The 14331-nt window shown below is 45.2% G+C and overlaps 1 protein-coding gene across 3 annotated transcripts in view; it reads right to left on the reverse strand.

The window, feature by feature from the left end:
* The window catches only part of Tmem245 (transmembrane protein 245), a 76334-nt gene extending 62793 nt beyond the window's left edge, over window positions 1–13541 (reverse strand). For all 3 annotated transcript variants that reach the window (XM_005362206.3, XM_005362205.3, XM_026786599.1), the window contains exons 1-3: window positions 12974–13541; window positions 2331–2448; window positions 837–938 (exon numbers count right to left, since the gene is read on the reverse strand). In XM_005362206.3, the coding sequence (XP_005362263.1) occupies window positions 837–938; window positions 2331–2448; window positions 12974–13540 (787 nt within the window). In that variant the 5' untranslated portion in view covers window position 13541. The remainder of the gene's footprint in view (window positions 1–836; window positions 939–2330; window positions 2449–12973) is intronic.
* Window positions 13542–14331: the final 790 nt, after the last annotated feature.

Raw genomic sequence — 14331 nt, forward strand, 5'->3', positions numbered from 1 at the left:
TGTGTTCTATCTGTATGCTGGAATCTATGTACAGGAAGGTAACAGGCAAACAGAGTGTGTTCTATCTGTATGCTGGAATCTATGTACCAGAAGAGTAACAGGTAAACAGACTGTGTTCTCTATTTGTATGCTGGAACCCATGCACAGGGTTTCCTTTCAGAGTGATAAATACTGCAAAACTAGATAGGGATGATAGGAATACAGTCAGTACTGGGCAAGTACTAAATGCCATTTTATAATAGTTGATGGCTATTTATTTATTTATATTAACTATAATAAAAAGATACAAAAATAGGATCATGACCTAAAAAAACCTAAAATTTTAGATAATTTGATTTTCTATTTAAAAACTACTTCAGGTTTTTAAATACATTCAAGGAGATTTCACCTTGGCTTTTTTTTTTCTTTGTAAGTTATCATGCTGGTTAGTTTTATGCCAACTTGACATAAAGAAGAATCATCTGGGAAGACAGAACCTTGAGAAAATTCCCCCATCAGACTGAACTGTGGTGCATTTTCTTGATGACTGGTGTGGGAGGGCCCAGCTCGCTGTGGGTGGTGCCATGCCTGGGCAGGTGGTCCTAGGTGCTATATGAGAAAGCAGGCTGAGAAGTCACGGAGAGCTAGCCAGCTCACTGTGGCCTCTGCATCAGCGCCTGCCTTGAGTTCCTATCCTGACTTCTCTGGGACGAAGTGTGACCTTTGACCTGAGAGTTGTAAGAGGAAATAAATCTTTTCCTCCTCAAGTTGCTTTTGCTCATGGTGTTTATCACAGCGATAGAGACAGTTATCCTCTCAAAATATTAAGAATGTACTCATAGTAGATTGTTTCTTACCAGCAGACTCCTTCCCATTCTGTTTTTCATAAAGGGTGCCCACAGACATCAGGAAGACAATAACCAGGAATACTGGGATTCTCCATGAGCCAGCCAGTGATGCTGAAAATCATTAAGAATTAGCATTCTTAGTTAACAGAGCATTTTGATATTCGTGCTAATTAAGAAATCATTTCATGGGGAAAATGCTTTGTAAAGGACACTTGCAGGTAAACCCCAACTCAAGGACAGTTCCGTTCTTTCTCTCAAACATCAAGGCATGTTCCAGCCTCCTCTTAAGAGTCAATCCCCAACCCACACACCCCTCACAGGTTTCAGGTCACCCCAAAATCAAGTTCAACCTGTGGAGCACCTGATACTAGAACAAACAGAGTCAGGCACTGATCCTGAAGCCGGGGAAGCCAGCCTAATTTTCTGAAAATGGCACTAGATTTGAACTCAGTCTCAAGAAAGGGCCCAACAAACCCAAAGGCTACAGCCAAAGCTCCCACAGTATACAGTTAATCCCCAAGCACCTGCCTTCCCTGAGTTCACATGGGACTCCCTCCTCTGCCTTCTGCAAACTCACCCTGAGTCACATCCTGCAGATAAACCTAATGGTGCCAACTCAACAATTCTATAGAGTACTGCCCTCCTAAAATCAGAGCCTCAGCAGTCAGCTAGGCTTAGCTGTTGCTTTCTTGGGGGGAAGGAAGAGCAACTTACAAAGAAGGTTCATTCTAAAAGGTACTTTCAGCTACCTGCTTCTCTAGGTTGCTCAATTATTTTGTTTTTAAATTAGAAAGAACCTATTATTCCCATCAACTCAGGCTTAGAAATAAATATGTCTTGCCCAATTCTGTACATAATGCTGAAAAACCATTCAAGAGCAACAGCAGCAGCCCAATACCACCACTACCACCAGCCCCACCCAGCTAAGAGTGAGCTGCTCCTCAGGACAGGAAACCCATGACTCTGAGCAGGCCTGACATGGAACTGTCTTTCTGATGCTTCCTGAAGTTCTGGCATCTCCCCCTCATGATCAGGGCCTGCTTAAGTCACTCTTTCACAGGATGGACAGTCCTTCGACTCTTAGGAAGTGGTTTTCCTATTTCATGCACTCTTCTTGCCCAATGTCCTCCCCCATTCCTGTCCCAGATCCTTCCTCTTAGCCAGTCCTTCAACAAGACTCTCATCATCCCTGGGGGCTTATCTATCTCCTCCCCAAGTCTGCCACAAGCAGAATAAGCTAGACGGTCACTATGGCTGCAGTCTGAGGCACACTCACCCTTCAAGGACTTACTAAAAGAATGCATAAGGAATTTAAAGATCAACAAAGAATCTTCACTGAAGATTAGAGAAAGCTCAAAGCTCAACATTTTCTATAGACTATGTTAAAGAACTTTAAATGCAACATAAAACACTACACAGAACTCACTTTCACTGGTCAGCCTCTGCTGACCTTAAACTACAGTTACAGGGCGACTGTTCAAAGAAGAATTAAAAAGGACCCACCTATATGAAAAAGCAGTACCATCCAGACAGGAATCGAAACTGCTCTCAAGTAGCGTTCAGTGTTCGCATTCCACTTGAATGAAACCATCAGCACATAGCCAACCACCAACGTCCAGATCTTAAATAAATGAAGTAAGACACAGGTATAAAATACATACAGCAAAAGGCACGTGTCCTACAACATCTGCAGAGTCTAAGCATGCTGAACACCACACAGACTGGGGCTGTGTGTGGCGTGCCTGGGCCTCCCTCTCTATTTAGATATGTTTAGACAGGCATTTAAAACTCAGGCAGTGATACTTAATTAATAAAGTACATTGTTTTAAGACATACATGCTAAAGTTCAAAATCCACTTAACATTTTTAAAAAGATGTAATAGTTAATATGTAAGCAGCAGATTTAAATTAAAACTAGCCTTGTAGAATTCCTACAAGTTTTTGTTGATTAATGGCTGGGGGAGTAAAAAGAAACAGGTAAAAAGATCCCACATTTTAACCTATAAAAAGTTAGTATGAGAGCCATTTTTAAAGCTAAAAGAATTAGATGAAGTATGAACCTGCTGATAATCTAAGTGACAGGTATTTCAACCCTAACCTAGAATTATATACTCCAGTTGAAAAGGGTGTCAGAAAAAATATTACAAGAAGAAACAGTAAGTTTAAAAAGTCAGGTCCCCTCCTCCATCCCTCTACCCTACAGCTGAATACCATCACTAAATCTGCATCACAGATGCCAATCTGTAAAGTAACAGTGTTCAAGTGAACACTTGCAAAGAGCAATCTGAGCACCAAGAACATGAGTTTGTGAAAGTAAAATTCAAGTATGGCTTGAACCGGGGGGAGGGGGTGTTAAAGTGAAAACGAAGAAGGACTTGATCTAATTCAGAGCACAAAGGAAAAAAAAAATCAAAAATAGGATTACCACAAAAGACAGGGGAACCGCCAAGAACTCTGTCACTAAAAGTAACCCAGTTTTTTTGTTTTTTTTTTTTTTTGGTTTTTCGAGACAGGGTTTCTCTGTGGCTTTGGAGCCTGTCCTGGAACTAGCTCTGTAGACCAGGCTGGTCTCGAACTCACAGAGATCCGCCTGCCTCTGCCTCCCGAGTGCTGGGATTAAAGGCGTGCGCCACCACCGCCCGGCAGTAACCCAGTTTTTAAAACATGCACAGACTTGAGACATGAATTTGGACCTGGAACTAATCCTTACAAAGTAACGACAGAATCTGAAAAAGCTTGACATAAATTACTCAGAACTGATGAGAAGTGATGGCCTAAAAGACTGATGGAGAAATGATTAACTAGGGTGATTCACAAATACAGGTTGTTCAACCATTGAACTGGGTCTGGCGGGACTAGGGTGTGGTGCATATACGCGGCACTTGTGAGGGTCAGGATCTTCCCTGTACAGCGGGCTCTCCCAGTGACAGCTCTCCTCTGACTGCCTTGGTGGAGCTACAGGAACACACTGGCACGCCCCTCTTCGTACATGGGTGCCAGGGATCCCAACTCAGGTCCTCAAGCTTGCATACTTTTCCAACTGAGTCATTCCCCAGACTTAAATGAGTACTGTTTTCAAAAAAGGTCTCACAGTTTTAAATTTCCAATACAGCATTAAGTTTAAAATGAGACAGAAAATATATATATAATAAACTACAACATGGTAAGGGAAGAAATGTGCCAGGCAGCTGATGGTTAATGAACAGAAGACATTTTTCCTTTTCTTTCTTGTTCTTGTTTTTTTCTTTTTGACACAGGGTCTCACATAGCCTGGAACTTGCTAAGAAGCACAGGATGACCTTGAACTCCTGCTCCTCCTGCCTCTTCCTGCCAAATGCTGAAATTCTGGGGAGAGGGAGGGTTGCTGTTTGCCACGCTGTGATTTGAAATGAGGCCCTCACACATTCTTGATGAGTGTTCCACCAGAGAAAGGACTTGTCTACAGTCTGAAGTTTAATTAGAATTCACACACGCACACACACACACACACACACACACACGCACGCGCGCGTGCGAGCCTATACAGGTCTTGTGGACAACAGGTGTGCAGGAGCCCTTGGAGATCAGAAGGGGTTTCAAATCCCCCGAAGCTGGAGTTATGGCTGATTGTGAGCTAAGTACTGAGAACAGTACCGGGGTCCTCTGGAAGAGCAGTAAACATTTCCAACTGCTGAGCCTTCTCTCTAACCTAAAATTGGTTTGTTTGGTTTCCTCACCCCCCCCCCAAGTTTTATTTTGTGAGTATGGGTATTTGGCCTCTATGTATGTCTGTGTACCATATGCATGCCTGGTGCCCTTCCCCGGGGACTGGAGTTAGAGACAGCTATGAGCTGTCATGTGAGTGGTCAAACCCAGGTCCTCTGGGAGTGCAGCCAATGTCCTTAGCTGCTGAGCCATCCCTAGCAATCTGCTTTTGTAAGCAAAGGGTAAGAAGTGGTGCTAGAAAATGAAAGCATACAGAGAGTGACCCTTAGGAAGGGACAGACGTCAGCCCCACTGCACACAGTGGCCATCAGTCCCCGGACGAGTCCAGCCATCCATGGCAAACCTAGAACCCAGCTTCTAAAGCTGCAGGCTGTGATCCAGAAATGACCGTGAGAAATCTGTTGACAGCACAGGCTCTGAACACGCAACCATGGAAACGTAATCCAAAATCTGATCCATACAAGCCTGAGGTGTTGCCTTCAGTAAGTCATGTGACCTCACTAAGCCAAAGTGCACACATGCCCTCACTGCCCTTCCACAAAGCTTCTTTTAGCTAGGGAAAAAGAGCGACTTTTCAAGGATTGTCTAGCCATCATTCCACGGCATATAGCTAGTGGACCATCCTATCTGTGGAGTGCACTGTTAGGATTTTTATTTTTAAAACTTAGAGTTGTTGACCAATTTCTAAAAACAAGATAAATAAATAAATTTGGGTGATTTGGGCTTGAGTCTACACCAGACTGTCCAGCAGTTTTTGAAACAGTCCTGAAAAACAGCCTTGGCATTTGCACTGTGTACTTAAGCCAAGCGACACTCTCAGCACCGCTCATAAAATTGGAATATCAACTCTTAAAAACACCGAAGATGCTGTGCCTGCAGTTAAACATCTGACCAAGATTTAAATCTCTATTGTAAAAAATAAAATAAACACACTCATCTCATTAGTACAAAAATTTGATTTTATCTTTAATAAATGACTAAGGTATATATACAGCAAAGAACTGTCTAAAGATATGTTTATGGGTTGGAGAGTTGGCTCAGTGGTTAAGAGCACTGACTGCTATTTTAGAGGACTTTGGTTCAATCCCAGTGCCCACATGGTAACACAGAACCATCTGTAACTCCAGGCCTAGGGGACCTGACATCCTCTTCTGCCTCCACAGGCACCGCACACATGCTGCGCACAGACATAGGACACGCAGGCAAACATCCATACATCTAAAATAAAATTTAAATATACTTAGAATTTATTAACACTAAATGACTGATTATAAACCTATAAACTACAAGAGCTAAGGTCACATAAAATTTTCTCAGGAAAAAGGGCTCATGAGTGGAAAAGTTTACAAAGCTCTGGAAAAGTCCTAATCAAACCCATAGCTTACACAAACCTGGGAATAGCAGGACAGAGACCTGCCAACCTACGGGGCCTAACATAACCCACAGCTAGGACAATGTGCTAATTTAAGGAAGATTTCATTTAATGAAAAGAAATGCAAAGCTATGTTTTCAGGTCCAAAATCCCAATGTACAAAACAGGGAGTGGGAGAGAGCACCTAAATTCAGCAGTCAATGTATAAATGTCTGCTTATAAAAAATGTAACTCAGCACCAACATGAGCTTTAATACAGGCTAAGACAGCAAAAGAAAACTATAATATGATACAAACGTAGCTAGATGGGTGAACTCTCTGGCTTACAAAGTAGAGAATATCAACATTTGATAGCTCTTCTCAGATAATGGGTGTCTTAGTTGAAGTTTCTATTGCTTTGATAAAACACCATAACTAAAAGCAGTTTGGGGATGAAAGGGTTTATGGCTTACACTTCCCTATCACAGTCCATCACCAAAAGAAATTGGGACAGGACCTCCAGGCAGGAACTGAAGCAGAAGCCATGAAGAAGTACTTCATGCTCAGTTTGCTTTCTTATATATCCCAGAACCACTTGCCCAGGGTGGCGATACTCACGGTAGGCTGGGCCCTCCCACATCATCAATGAAATGTCTACAGCCTTTGTCTAGAGGCAATCTGATGGAAGCATTTTCTCAGTTCAGGTTAATCATCCCAGCTAACTCTAGCCTGTCAAGGTGATTAACAAAAAAGTCAGGACAGAGGAGGAACAGTCATCTGGGAACAGGCAAACAGCTTCATCGTCTGCAGTCCCGGTGCAGAAATAATTGTGGAAATGATGAAGCAACATATATTTCTGTTTGATATAAGAATAAAATTTTCCAGCAACCAATAGCTGTCTAAAAACAGAGCAAGCTCCTATCTCGAATGGCATTTGAACATGAGGAGTTAGAAACGCCTGCCCTCGGCAAGCAGAACTACAAAGGGTCTACATCTCCAGATTAAGTCTAAGAAGCTGTGTCTGTACTAACAAGGAATCTGTGTCACTAAGAAAAAGAAACTGCACATTTCAGATTTTCTAAGAGAAATTTCAACCTAAAGAAAAGCATGCAGCCGGGCGGTGGTGGGCACGCCTTTAATCCCAGCACTTGGGAGGCAGAGGCAGGCGGATCTCTATGAGTTCGAGACCAGCCTGGTCTAGAAGAGCTAGTTCCAGGACAGGCTCCAGAACCACAGAGAAACCCTGTCTCGAAAAAAATCAAAAAAAAAAAAAAAAAAGCATGCTATTTTTATCGAGTAAACATGAAGCTCCCAGATTACATTACTTTAGGCTAAAAGACTTAATTCCCCAATCCACTTCCAGGACTGTTCTACAGAAACACTAGTGCGCAGATAAATACAAAATATTGAGGTGCCGTTTGCAATACAGCTCCAAAAAAGGAAACGCATTCAGAACTTAAAAAATGTGATGACTATATTCAGGAGCAGGGTGTAAAGTCGTGTGAAGGATAATGGTGAGAATATACTCAGCAACAATTAAAAAATTAACCGTCTTCAGGCAGCTGGATCTCAGGGTGGTGCTTCTTTATACTCGCTGTCTTTGCTGAATTTTCCTAAGGGTTATTTAATATTTTCATAAGTAGAAATAAAGAAATGCTGTTCTAGACAAAAGATGTGCTATCTTGGGCCTTCTACAGTTTTACAGGCATTTTCAAGCATTTCTTCAGAGAGACAGAAATACTGCTAGCTCAAAAGACAGAACACACACTTGAGTTTTGGATAATATAATTACCAATGGTTAAAACTGTTTATTGCCTCTGGATTTGTTGGAATACACAAAGATCTGTCATAAACATAGGCATGTGGGACAGAAGTATTTAAGCCACAGCAGGAAGAGCTGCAGCTGCAAGCAGCGACAGCAAAGGGTCCACAGAGGAGGGCGGGTAACAGCCCAGCGAGAACAGTGATGATAGGAAGGGGTTTCTGAAGTACAGCATATGCATGCATACATGGAACTAAGACAAAGACAGTTGTTAAGGTCACCCAGGTTCAGAAGTGAAGTCAGAAGGCTGTCAGTTAACAACAGCATCTGTTTGGTAGGAGTGATGGAAGAAAAGGGGACAACTGACTTTTACCATATAAATGTCTGCGCTGCTTAACTGTTCTTTATGTAAGAAGCATGCTTTCCTTGATAAGCTTTTCACATCACAAAGCAGTCTTTAAAATAACTTAATGAAAAGTATTTATATTTGCTCTGTGATCACATTTAATAAACGTCTGTTTTGTTTGGAGGGGAGGGGTTGTTATGGCCTGGGCACAACCCCAGGGCGTTGCACACAAGGGACAAGCAGAGGCTCCATCTCTGAGCTGGGTTTCCAGCCTTCAATTCTAGTGCCCGCTCCTTTTAGGGTGTTGTTCTGTGTGATACAGGATCTCACTGTGTAGCTCACGCAGACCTCAAGTTCACAATCCTTCTATCTTGGCTTCCCAAGCACTAGGATTACAGAGCCACCATGCTTTATCCAGGGCTTTATCCCCTCACCCAGAAGTCAACTTCAGCTCCACTTAGCTTTATGTGCAAACCTGCTTGTGTGGGATTTTTCTCCCAGGCATAAATCACTGGCCACAGTTGACCCGAGGGCACATTTATCCTCTTAAATATTCTGTGTCCTTTCCAAAATACATAATCCAATCATTTTCTAGCACCCGTGTACGAGACATTATATAAAACTGCATCAAATTTAGCCGCATTTATTTAGCTCTCCGAGAAAGGCAATCACACTTTCCTTTCCCAAGATACAACTAACCACATGGTATACTTTTCCGTTAAATAGCACATAAGTTATTTAACATAAGTGCTCAGTCTGTTAAAGTGCATGTGTGTATGGAGGCCCACCTGGCCGAGTGAGAATAAAGGCTGGCTCAGGGATGCCTGCCTTGGTCATTCCTCCAAGTCCTCTTCTTCTTCCCCCTTTTCTTCTTCTGAGACAGGTCTTTCACAGAACCTGGAGCTCGCCATTTCTCCTAGACTGGCTGGAGAACAAGCCACCAGGCTCCACCAGGGTCCATCTCCTCCCCATGCACCACCACACCTGGCTGCCATTTGTGTTCTGAGGGGCCAAACTCAAGTTCTCAAGCACTTCCCCACTGAGCCATCTTCCTGGACCCTTTCCTAAGTCCCTCTCAGACAGAAGGCAGACTCCCCTATGGAGCAGGGTCTGCTTCAAGTACTTCCTTCTCCTTTAAAATTTTCTTCTATTTTGAAAACTGTTCTCTTTGTCATAAGAGTCAGGAGCTCTCAGAGCCAAACTTGTAATTGTGAAGGACCTTCCTCTCAGCTGCCACCAGGCAAGCAGCAACAAGCCTCACAAGGCTTCCAAGAGGAATGGTGTAGACCTACAAGGCTGGCCAGGGTGCAATTCTTAGCGACCCTTGTGACCCTGAACAAGACCTCAAGGAGACTGAGGCATCACGCAAGCCAACCCTTCATTTGGCACAACTAGGGAGGGTTGAGTGGCCCAGAATAAGGCCTTGGTCACAGTTCACAAAGAAAGTTACTGCTATTGCCAAGTTCATAACTCCAATCTTTCAGCCCTCGCTGTTTCCAACACTACTTCTTTATAAAAACGGGAGGCAGGCCTTGGAGGAATCAAAACTACTACTGCTGCAAACTAGAAATGGCCTCCCCCTCTCTCAACAAGTCTGAACAAAGGGAAAGAGGGATCAAAACATTCCCAGTAGAGAAAAGAAGTGTAGCAGGAGACGCTACTAGGCTCTCGGATTTATCCTGCTGAACCCCACAACACCAGAGCAAGGGGCGTCAGATGAACTTTCTTAAGCCTTCTGAAGGACTTACGAAGTGAGTCCATATTCTAACTAACACACTTGAGACTGCTGGGAAAGAACTGCTGCTAGCAGGAAGGAGGAGTTTTCCACTTGTAGCCAGGGCAGTGCTGAGAGAGAACCGGGTAAAGAAAAGAGTTTAACTACTCCAAAGGGGGCAGAGAGGGAGAAACCGTGAGCTGGTGACAGAGGAAAACGAACAGCAGTACCAAGAGAAAGAAAACCAGGACTGAAACGCTGCATAGACAGACAGCAGGATAAACAAAGACAACGGGAATAGCTGTGACTAGACCAATTCTGATATTCTTTAGACTTTTCCTTTAAACGTAAGTCAGTTTGTCTTTCTAAGTTAAAGATTCAAACACGTGCGCCTGGAGAAGCTTCCTCTGCCCTTACTGCAGGGTGCCAGGGAGTTCTGATGACAGCAGGTCTTTACCTGTCAGCATCGAGTTGAGAGCATGAGCAGACAACTGCTCTCTAGTGTTTCAGCTGTGAAATCTCTCCCTCCTACTGGGCAGGACTGCTCCAACAACCCAACGGTCCCAGAGTCAGAAGCTAGCTCAGGGCTAGCACACAGTACACATACAAAAGCTGGAACCTGAATGGATGACTTTCCGGTCACCCAAAGTGTCTGCTTACGTGGTACCTTCTCTCTCTGCCTCCCTCATGCAGGCTCACACTTACAAGTTGTGGAAAAGCATAAAGGCTGCTGTTTTGTATCAGGCAGTCCAAACACTGTGGTCTATGAGATAGAAACTTGGAGTAGGCCCCGGCCTGGGCAACTGTTAAGCCTCAATCAGAGCTGTCAGGTACAGGCTGACAGGCCCCATTTCACTCCCTCCTCCTCTCCTACAGCTTCTGCAAAACTCACCGATGCTTGTTGTTCTCCACTGGATCAACCTGGAAGCACCCGTCTCACTGAGTACTCTCACCACTCGCTCCTAACTCACTCACCCATGCCTTTGATAATGGGTTGTTGTGTTTCTAACTCCTTCTCATCTGCCTTTCTCTCATCACTGTGACCAGCCAAGCTAGAAGGAGCATTTGCTGAAGGGCTGTGGGTGTAGGAGTCGTAAACCCTGTTACAGCACACATAAGAGCTTGAGTCCAACTCTCAGAACAACCAAAAAACAAGCACACTGATGGGGTTTTCTGCCCTCCAACCCCCAAACTCAACACGTGTAAATACAAGCATGAAGAGTACCCTCAGTAAAAGGCTCTTCAACATGCAGCTTCACGAGTGCTCACTTCCTCAAGTCCTTCCACCCCGTGTGAGGGACGTGCAGAAATGCCCGGCTTCCTCCCATCCCCACCAGTTTACATCTGAACTCTACCTCCTACTCCAGTTGAAAACACATGCTCTTCATGTAAAGCAAGCCTTTCCTTTCTCATGTCCTAGAGTTCAGTGGAGGACTCCTGTCAACAGCTGAACTATTACAGAATCTGTAATCAAGTCTGAATTTCTTGAGGACTTTTCTTATAAGTACATAATGATCTTTTATATGAGTTTAATCCATGTAACTGACTTGTTTAACAATGAAGGGGCAATAATTTCAGCTTCTGTTTTTTCTTTTAAGCCTTTTGTTTGTTTGCTTTTTGTTTTGTTTTCATTTTTCGAGACAGGGTTTCTCTATGTGATTTTGGTGCCTGTCCTTGAACTCACTGTGTAGACCAGGCTGGCCTTGAACTCACAGAGATCCACCTTCCTCTGACTCCTGAGTGTTGGGATTAAAGGCGATTGCCATCACACCCGGCTTTTTAAAGACTTTTTTTATGTACGTGTACATACGAGTCAGTCATGCATACGCAGGTGCATCTAGAAATCAGAAGAGGATGCTGGGATCTTTGGAGGTAAGAGTTACAGAAGGCTGTCAATGACCCAACATGGATGCTGGGAAGGAATTCAGGTCATGTGGAAGAGCAGTGAGTCGTCAACCTCTGAGCCATCTCTCCAAGCCCTGAATTTAACTTAAGAGTCAACCACGGGGTTGGAGGCATAGCTCAGTACTTACTTGAGTCTTGCCTAGAGCCGGCTAACACTTGAGTTTGGTCCCCAGCACAACTTTTAAGAGGTGCACCATAGATTTGTCCACCGGCCATCTATCTGTAAGGCAGTCACGCTGTGTGGTCCTGTGGCCTGTAACTGTGAGAATGTCCACTTACTTCTGTGTATGGCTGTTCCAATAGGAAAATGCTAATTTATGAGGCTGAATGTACAACTCAGTAGCACACATGAAGCCCTGGGTCCAACCCCCAGCACTAATAATAGTAATAATAATGTGCTCATATACAATTATATGCACTCCAAAGACAGGGTCCCCAACCCTGTGTTCAATCAACTTTACAATTGACGAAGAGGTAAACCGATCATCCTGGGATCAGTGAACATTCTACCAACATCCTTTGGCAAATTGAAACCTGCTTAGCAAATAAAGGCGACTATTTTGTAACTTAGTAATGTCAGGGTATATTCATCTTATTTCATTAACAAATAAAATGAATAAAAGTGAAATAGTATGAGGTGTGTACACACTGGACCTCATGCAAGCTAGGATCTTCTCTATCCCTGCGATACATTCTTAGCCCCTGTGGGACTTTATCGATTAACATTCTTAAACATTAAACAGCCACTTCATTTTAACTTTGCCCAATAAATATGCAGACAAACTAACCTGCGAGTATCTGAGTCAGGAAAGGTGTCTCTAAGATTAATTCTGAAGTTTCTAAATTGGCAGTTCAACCATAACCTGCCTCTCTTTACGAGTCTACTGCTAATCTGGACTGGCGGGGATGTGCAAAGGCCCACACATAACAAAAAGTTATCGGAAAGCTCCTAGAGTTTCGCAAGAACTATATATAGAGAAAGAACTAAACTGTGGGACATTATCGGCATGAAACGAAAGCTTTAGTTTGAGAGCTTGAGAAATCCGAGTTACCCAAGTTCTAATTAACCCCTAGCCTAGTAAAAAGTCAGCTCCTCTTAACTGTACAAAGGCAAGTTGGATTCGACACCCAGATGTGCCTGCCAGATGCGCAAAGTGGGTCAGCACTTTTCAGCCAAGGGACCTTTTCCCTACAAGTGGGCCGGTTTCAAATCACACCCGCTTCTCTAAAAGGAAGCGCGCCAAGATCCCCGGGCGTGGCAAGGAGGGCGGTCATCTACGCTCACTGGAGCACAAGTGGAGGACCTTCGGCCGCCTGGACGCGGGCGTCCCGGGTCCCGCCACCCCAAAACGCACGCACTCACCCACAGGCTGCTGAAGTAGTCGAGGCCGCGGCAGATGAGGGCGCCCGCGTGCGCCAGCAGCACCTGGACGCCCAGGTAGCTGCCCAGGCAGTAGAGACCGTAGAGCAGCGGGCCCCCCGCGCCCAGCAGCAGCAGCAGGCGACGGCGGCGCAGCGCCTGCTCGCCCAGGGCCTCGACGCCGTAGTCGGCGAAGCAGAGCGGCAGCAGTAGCGCGGCCAGCACGATGGGCGTGTGCGCGCGGTGCAGGCGGCGCAGCCACAGGCGGCCCAGGCGCGTGAGCGAGCTCTTGAACGGGTGCAGGAAGGTGCCGCACAGCACGGCCCAGAGCAGCGGCCGCAGGAAGGCCTCGAGGATGAAGTACACGAGCACCGCGGCCCCGCAGCAGAGGCACACGAACAGCACCGCGCCCGTGTTGTAGAAAGCCTGTTTGATGGGCTTATCGAAGCGCAGCGCCAGCGCCGCCGTACGCGGCGTCTCGCCCGGCCCGGCCGCGCGCGGGACCCGAGGCTCCGGCCGGGGAGATCCCCGCGGGCTGGGCGCTTCGGGAGCGCAGCCACGGTCGGCCATCGCGCCTCTGCCTGGACCGTGGGGCGGGGCTGCGAGCTGGCGGAGGAGCGCGGGCGGAGGCGGACGGTGCCGCGAGGGTTTGTGGGGTTTGTAGTACCCATACTGCGGGCAGAACATGCGCTAGAACCCAGGAAAACTACAACTCCCAAGAGGCTGAGCGCAAACGCCTCCGTCCTCGGGCCCAGTGGTCCCTCAGGGACCAGGTAACAAGTTTTGAGACGGTCCTAGAAAACGAAAAGTACGGGGACACAACACTACAAACCCCCTTATCTGATTGATTTCAACTTTTCCGGAGGCAGGATCCCAAAAGAGACGCTTTCAGAGATGGAAAACACAAGCTGTGCTCTATGCTTTAAAAGTATTTCTAAAAACACTGATGCACAGACTTAGTTTTATTGATTTATTTAATAAATACTTATTTTTAATCGTGTGTATGCAATGTGGGTGGGTGGCCAAAGAAGCCAGAAGCGCTGGATTCCCCACTGCTAGATATACAGGTGGTTGTGAGCAACTTGACTTGGCTACTGGGACTAGAACTCCAGTCTTCTGGAAGAGTAATACATGCTCTTAATACTTTAAAGTGCTCTCTCGTGTACATGACAGGATTTTAAGCAGCTGTTGCCCTGTGACAGTCTGTAATCAAGGAGGCTGGCTACTATCATTTTATCCTGAGAACATCCCTCCAGAGATGTTACTAGTCTTGTTTTGCAAATAAAGCACAGAGAATATTGCAGAACGATCACAGAGAAATTAAGTACCTGGCCTCATACAGCTGCCAAGTGGGTGAGTTG

This window comes from Microtus ochrogaster, linkage group LG5 (assembly GCF_000317375.1).
Source record: "Microtus ochrogaster isolate Prairie Vole_2 linkage group LG5, MicOch1.0, whole genome shotgun sequence".
NCBI classification, from domain to species: Eukaryota; Metazoa; Chordata; class Mammalia; order Rodentia; family Cricetidae; genus Microtus; species Microtus ochrogaster.